This window comes from Marmota flaviventris, chromosome X (assembly GCF_047511675.1).
Source record: "Marmota flaviventris isolate mMarFla1 chromosome X, mMarFla1.hap1, whole genome shotgun sequence".
NCBI lineage: Eukaryota > Metazoa > Chordata > Mammalia > Rodentia > Sciuridae > Marmota > Marmota flaviventris.
The window spans coordinates 54,395,801-54,403,556 of NC_092518.1; the positions used below are offsets into that span (position 1 = coordinate 54,395,801).

The 7,756-nt window shown below is 38.2% G+C and overlaps 1 protein-coding gene across 1 annotated transcript; it reads left to right on the forward strand.

Annotated features, from left to right (window-relative positions):
* Positions 1-799: 799 nt before the first annotated feature.
* LOC114081496 (trypsin-4-like) lies at positions 800-5,568 on the forward strand. Its single transcript, XM_027922967.3, has 6 exons — positions 800-857; positions 1,417-1,585; positions 2,531-2,778; positions 3,190-3,329; positions 5,140-5,286; positions 5,476-5,568. The coding sequence occupies exons 1-6, from the start codon at positions 800-802 to the stop codon at positions 5,566-5,568; spliced, it is 855 nt and encodes a 284-aa protein (XP_027778768.3).
* Positions 5,569-7,756: the final 2,188 nt, after the last annotated feature.

The window sequence follows — 7,756 nt, forward strand, 5'->3', positions numbered from 1 at the left end:
CCACCTTGGTCTCTGGAGGTCTTGATTCGCAACTCTGCAGCCACACTCTCCTCTGTGCTGTTCCGTGGACCTCCTTGCTGGACGAGAGAGAGAGCCCATGCAACTTAGTATAAATCTCTTGTGACTTATTAAATTTGTTGATTATATCCATCGTTTTTTATTGCTGAGTAATATTCCATGATATAAGGATTGTCAAAATTGGATCTTATTGAGGAAGTCTTCCAGAACTAGTGAGAATAAAAATCAATAACCTGTTCTCAACACTAACCAGATATTGAAACAGAGTGTATATGGTCAAGTTCTTTGATGTAAGTGATATGCAAACCATTACAAAAATATGAAATGGAGAAGTAAGACGCATTTATGGAAAGTGCTTGGTTATACAATGATGTTAGGGACACAAAAGACACTAAAATCATGGTAAACACTCAGTCCATATAATGGAGAAGAGAGTGTCTTGCAACAGATTGGGACAAACACCTGTCCTCCTCTGCCTATAAACAAAGGACACACAACAAACAGATTGATCCAGGACCCTCTTAACTGTGGGATTCATATAATAAAGTGTTGTAGTGAGGTTAAAAAAGAAAATGTTAAAGCTCAAAAATAATATTTAAACTATATTACTGCTCCCAATTCCCCAGCTTAAGCCGCTTTAAGATGACCACAGGGATGGCGTGATCTCACAATAGATTTTATGATGTCAGACATTCTGAAACCTATGAACTCTGCTTCTAGACTACTAGAGCTGCTGTTGCCCTAGGAGCTCCACATCACATTTCTTCCCACTTGAGTCAACATGAAGCCTCTACTTTGGCTCTACCATGTTTTGTGTTTGGTTCCTTACTGCTATGCGAGTAAGTCATAGATATTTGGGCATCCTTATCTCTTTTTCTTTTCTTTGACTTTCCAAAGACCTACCTCTGATTCCTCTTCTCCATATTTTACTTACTATTCATTTCAGAAATATTTTGTCCCCATTATCCAAGTTCCTCCTCCTATTCTATTCCCCCTTCAGTTTTTACACTTCCTTTTCCCTCTTTTCACTACCTTTACTTTCTTCCTTGACTCTGTCCCTGCCTATACCTCTTCCTCTCTTTTTATCTCCCTACATTAGATGGAAACATCTTTTGGTACTATCCCTTAAGCTAATTCTAGGTTTCCTTCAATAAATGTTCAGGGAAGACAGGAGGAACAGTAGCATTAAGTTGTGATCATGGTATAAATACCACATTCATATCCACTGACACATAATCAGTCATGATGGAAGGTAGGTCATGTTGAGAGAGTATCAGAAACTTTATAGTTCAAATTGAATAGGTGAACTCAAAAATAAGAAATTTCATCAACATTGAAAGAAGAGATGGGTTTTCATGTTATTTTAACACCTCCTTATTCATATCATACTCTTTGCAGTGCCCCAAATTGAGAGAAAGGGGTTAATCTCAAATTCATTGATCACAAGAATACCATCATTGGCTATCTCCCCTGATATACCATGGCTGGTGCCTTTGTCTGGAAGTTGCCAGGGCATTATCCTAAGTCCATGGTGGATCCTCTCTACAGCTAACTGCCTGCATAAAACGTGAGTAGGGGAAGAACCAGTGTTTGGGGGGCTTGGGTGAGTTTTCCTTTTAGGATTCCTTCTGGTTGATCCTTCCAGAGAAATGAAATGAGGGAAATGTTGATATGGACCCCTTTCTGCTACTGAAATCAGGTAATGGCTTTGTTACTATTCCTTAGTTGACTTTGTTTCCTTTTTCCCACATTTTTCTTATCCTTTCCTACTCTCTCCTTCATTATCTTGAAAAACATATTGAGTGTCCACCTTTGACAGCCTCAAAACTAAGTTTCCGGGAGTCATGGATTAAAGATAGAATCTTTATCTTTGAAGACTTTTTAGTCCTAGTGGAGGATATAGTATATCAAAGTCAAACAGAGTTCTTTTCTGTCATCTGAAGAGATTATATTTTATCACAAATAAGCAAAAGTACAAGCTTTCTGTGTTTGTAGTGGCAAACACTGCCCAACACTGAGATTTAAACCAAAATTTGCCCATGGGTTCAATCCCCAGCACCACCCAAAACAAACAAAAACAAACCTAAGCAATAACAAAATCCAGTGACATAGGTGAGGGAATTATTTTTCAACTGGGAGAATGTTAAAGCTCAAATGGAGTTTGAAAAATAGTCCTTTTATAGAGGAGGTCACTAAAATCCCAGCATGCAAAGAAACTTTCTGAGGATCAATTAGTTGGTGGGGGATCAGCGGATATGTTGAAGAGCCAAATTCCAGTACAAAGTCTTGCACAGGCATGTATGGTATGTATCACAGACTATTTAATAATAGTTTCTGGAATTAAGATAATCTTATGTTGCCAAATAAGTGTAAGAACTTAGTCATTTTATAACTTTGATTTTGACATATACTGTTAATACATAAGGACATATAATGCAAAATTTCTACTTTTATTATTGTCTGTTGTATTGTTAACAATTGTATTGTTAATTGCATCATTATATTTCCTTAGGAAACTCTCAAACCTAAACATCTTAGAAGAAGATGACCAGAAGAGCCCCCTACATGGCCAAAGAATTTGCATCCATCCCAGGTTTGATCCCCAAGATGAAGAAGACACGATGAAAGCAGATATTGGCATGGTCCTTCTTTCAAAGCCAATCTATGGGGATGATGTGCCACTATCTCATGTGCCCAATGTATCCTTGAAGAGCTGTTCTAAATGCCATTATAGAAGCTGCCAAGTGTACCAACATCATAGTAAGTAAAATGAACCAAGCTACACTGCCTTGTGAGTTTAGTTTCAATAATTAGTTTTTCAAAGAAATTAAGCCTCTGTGAAGGTGGGAAAAAATGTGGAGGAAATATTGGAAATCCTTAAGTCCATACCACCCCAACTTATAGGAGGATAAACTGAAACATAAGAAAGGAAAGGGATATGCCTAGGTCTGAATCAGTGTTATAGAACTCTTTATATCCCCAGGTAAAGATTAATGTGTTAGTTTCAGAAAACACAGGGGAAATATATATGATCTGAATGGAGAAGAAAAGGGAAAAAAAGGGGAGAATGTCTTGGGAAGTCCACATGATTGAATCAAGAGAGTGATGTCAAATCAAGCCCAGATATTGGGTGGTCTGGGCCTCTGTGTCACTCATCATCCCTCCCCTCAGGTGACCCGGAGTTTGGAGTCACAGGAGTGAAAAAGATATTAGTGCAGCTGCTGGAGCTCTCAGTATGCCACCCTCAATATTCCCACCATGAGAAGTCTGATTTCTTGTGTATTCTGCGTCAGCCAGATCAAGACTGCTGGGTAATTATGCATCTGGGCAATATCAAGAATGGGAGGGCAATGTGAAAATGTAGAATTCCATATGTGTGCAAGTAATCTATATAATAGGCCATATGGGTTTGTTCTTTTGTTTCCAGGCGAATAATGAATTTGGGATTTTCACTGGGTATTTGAGAGGTATAGATTATATCAACAGAGAAGGCCTTTGAAACCAAACGAGACCTACAGAAAAAGAATCAATGGGCATGAAAAGAAATTGGAGCTTCCTACTTCCAATTTTATTATAGCCTCTTTGTAGTCATTATAATGAATAGAGTATGGCTTGAACTTAGGTGTGGGAAGGTTCAATATACAAATACAACACAGTTTACCATCAACATACTACAAGATTATAGAAAATAAATACTTGTACAGGAAAACTGTTATGTATTAGATAACTAGAAAGCATGAACACAAATCATATTTAAAGACTTCAAAGGAAGCCTTAACTAGAACTGTGGAGGTTGTGGACTGAATTATTGGAAGATGTGATAAGCCTTGAGAGCTAAGTCTTAAGAGATGAGAAGGACTCAATTAATCAAGCAAAGACGGTACAATATTTCAAATAGAGGTAGAGGAAACTGCAAATGCAAGTTAAAGATGTAGTATCTAGGGCTTGTGGTAGATAATTGCAAAGGATGGATAATTACATGATGGATAATTGCTGTTGGCATGGAGGGTAAAAGGAAGACTGAGTTAATTTATAAGGTGTTGAAATTAATATTTGAACTAGTACTAAAAGATGAGTAGCCATTTAATGAATGAGATAAAGAGTATAAATTAGGTGATGGCATTTAGGTTAAAGGGAGCAGAATAAGACAGGTCTGAGGCCTAAAAATACATTGGAGTATGGAAGAAGTACTAATTTGAGTGTGGGATAAGGGAGATGTTAAAAGTTTTATTCATCTTATTAATATATACAGGATTTATTATTTAGGGAATGAGAAATCCTGAAAAGATTTTGAGAAAAGAATTGACATGGCAAACTTCACATTTTATGGATCACTCTGATGGCTAATATGAAAAATGGCCTAAAAGAGAAGACCCACTGAAGGAATCTGGTGCCATAATTTAGTATAGTGAGCCATTATATAGTCTCCATGCTGACATATGATCTAATCTGAACTAGTGTAATGTCAATGAGGACAGAGCAGTTCATATTCCCATGGAGTTTGTGTGTTTTTTATAGAATGACCAAAAATAAGCATATAATATTAATGAAAGTGTTGATAATGACTTTGAACAGAATACATCCATATTACAAGCACAGGGCAGGGTTTACTATGACCTTGAATTCTGTGTGCAACCTGAAGTTGAAAAAACCAGACTCCACACTCAATCTTAGTCTAAAGTACTTGTAATATCAGATAGGGGTTCTATATGGCTTTAAATCCATTCAATAGGATTAGGTGATCAGGAGAGTCATTTTTAAAGAAGTAACATTTGAATAGAGTTGTAGAGGAAGTAGTGAGTCCAGTCATGTGGATATCAGGAGAATAGTGTTAAAAGTACAGGAAAAGTCATTCAAAGTTTTTGAGGTATGTATTTTGGTATATTTAAGTAACAGGAAGGAAGCCAGGTGGCTGTTGCATATTGGACAAGGCAATAGCAGTAGGTGAGGTCAAGGAGGTAACTAGAGGTTAGATATGAGGGCTCTGTACATCATTATAAGAATAGTCTTGTTGAGGTTGGAAGGCATTGAAAGATTTTGAGTGGAAGGATGCAATACATTAGTGTGTGTGTGTGTGTGTGTGTATACACACACAATTTCTTGATTTATTTATTTTTTCAGGTACAGCAAGCCAGTCCTGTCCTATGTCTCCTAAATAACCACTGGGAACTGGTGGGCCTGGTACGTAAAACCTCAAGAATATGTCGACATCCTACAGTCATCATTAGGACAGCTCCTTACCTTTCCTGGATCAAGCAGTTAATTAAGGCATCCAAGAAGTTCTTGAGTCCTACATCCTTCTTACATTGCAAAACATTTTTTGAGAATGTGCAGATTTCCCAAATCAGGCAGGTCTATAACTATGCCCAGCCCTTACCTCATATCAGCCCTCTGCACAGTCTTTGGAGGAAATTGTAAGCGTTTCTCCAGAAACTAAACATCTAAAAATTTCTCCAGCAATCTATAATTTTAATGGAGCGGAGTCCTTCACTACTAGTCATAAGTTTCCCCCTGAAAAAAGCCAGATCCCCCAAGATGACAATTTTCTAGTAGAGCAATTGGGCACTTCCTCTGATGACAGACTACAAGAAAATCCTAGAAATAACTCAGCTCAGAATCACCAGGATACCCCTATACTTGATACAGGTGATTCATGGGATTCCTCAGTAGTTTCTACACCTAAACCTTTTTTACCTCAACTTATTTCTGATACAACTATGTCGTTTAATCCACCTAAATCTTGGGATTTTCCATTAACTGATACAGATGAATCCTGGAATCAGGTTGTGGCTGGCATAGTCAAACAATGGAGTCCATCTGTAGATGGTGCAGTTGAACCTTGGAACTCCCATGACACTAGATCCTGGGTTCAATCTACTGATTCTACAAATGGATCTTGGACAAAAGCCACTGCTAATGCAGATGGACACTTGGAATCCTTTAGGCCCTATACGGATGAAATTTGGGATCAACCCACAACTACTACTCTGTCTAGCACATCACGGACTTTTCATTCATATGATAAAGAGGGACCCTGGGGCTCCATTACTTCAGGTGAAAACACTAAGGCAAAAGCTGAGTCCCAGGATTCTCTAATAATCAATAAAGGTGAACCTATAGATCGATACCTTATTGAAAGCACATGGATTCCTCCACCAACTGGTACAATTGATCCCTGGAGTTCCCCTTCTGAATATCATACAGTGAAGGCCCAGGATCTATCTGTAGTTGATTCTGTAAATTCTCAGAATCATCCTCTAGCTGATATGAATAGATTCCAGCTTCTATCAATAGCTGACATGAGTGGGTCCTCAACTCACCCTAACATGGGTGCAGATGTTATCCCATACCAATATAGTACAAACTCTTCATTTAGGGACAGGATACAGCATGTAGCTAGCATTGAACCCTTAAAAGAATCTGATATTGAGATAGCTGAACTTCAAGCTCAATTTTTTTTTTCTAGATGAAAATGTAAGTTTTTTTTTTAAATTTTTTATTGTTGGTTGTTCAAAACATTACATAGTTCTTGATATATCATATTTCACACTTTGATTCAAGTGGGTTATGAACTCCCATTTTTACCCCATATACAGATTGCAGAATCACATCAGTTACACATCCATTGATTTACATATTGCCATACTAGTGTCTGTTGTGTTCTGCTGCCTTTCCTATCCTCTACTATCCCCCCTCCCCTGCCCTCCCCTCCCCTCTTCTCTCTCTGCCCCCTCTACTGACATTCATTTGTCCCCCTTGTATTATTATTCCCTTTCCCCTCACTTCCTCTTGTATGTACTTTTGTATAACTCTGAGGGTCTCCTTCCATTTCCATGCAATTTCCCTTCTCTCTCCCTTTCCCTCCCACCTCTCATCCCTGTTTAATGTTAATCTTCTTCTCATGCTCTTCGACCCTACTCTGTTCTTAGTTACTCTCCTTATATCAAAGAAGACATTTGGCATTTGTTTTTTAGGGATTGGCTAGCTTCACTTAGCATAATCTGCTCTAATGCCATCCATTTCCCTGTAAATTCTATGATTTTGTCATTTTTTAATGCAGAGTAATACTCCATTGTGTATAAATGCCACATTTTTTTTATCCATTCATCTATTGAAGGGCATCTAGGTTGGTTCCACAGTCTTGCTATTGTGAATTGTGCTGCTATGAACATCGATGTAGCAGTGTCCCTGTAGCATGCTCTTTTTAGGTCTTTAGGGAATAGACCGAGAAGGGGAATAGCTGGGTCAAATGGTGGCTCCATTCCCAGCTTTCCAAGAAATCTCCATACTGCTTTCCAAATTGGCTGCACCAATTTGCAGTCCCACCAGCAATGTACAAGTGTACCCTTTTCCCCACATCCTCGCCAGAACTTGTTGTTGTTTGACTTCATAATGGCTGCCAATCTAACTGGAGTGAGATGGTATCTTAGGGTGGTTTTGATTTGCATTTCTCTGACTGCTAGAGATGGTGAGCATTTTTTCATGTACTTGTTGATTGATTGTATGTCCTCCTCTGAGAAGTGTCTGTTCAGGTCCTTGGCCCATTTGTTGATTGGGTTGTTTGTTCTCTTATTGTCTAATTTTTTGAGTTCTTTGTATACTCTGGATATTAGGGCTCTATCTGAAGTGTGAGGAGTAAAGATTTGTTCCCAGGATGTAGGCTCTCTATTTACCTCTCTTATTGTTTCTTTTGCTGAGAAAAAACTTTTTAGTTTGAGTAAGTCCCATTTGTTGATTC

Bases quoted from the DNA above. Each gene is read 5' to 3' on its own strand.
- LOC114081496 (XM_027922967.3), top strand. From the start codon at position 800: ATGAAGCCTCTACTTTGGCTCTACCATGTTTTGTGTTTGGTTCCTTAC. The intron at 1,586-2,530 runs GTGAGTAGGGGA...ATATTTCCTTAG, and splicing joins GCTAACTGCCTGCATAAAAC to GAAACTCTCAAACCTAAACA. The intron at 5,287-5,475 runs GCATCCAAGAAG...AAATTTCTCCAG, and splicing joins GGATCAAGCAGTTAATTAAG to CAATCTATAATTTTAATGGA.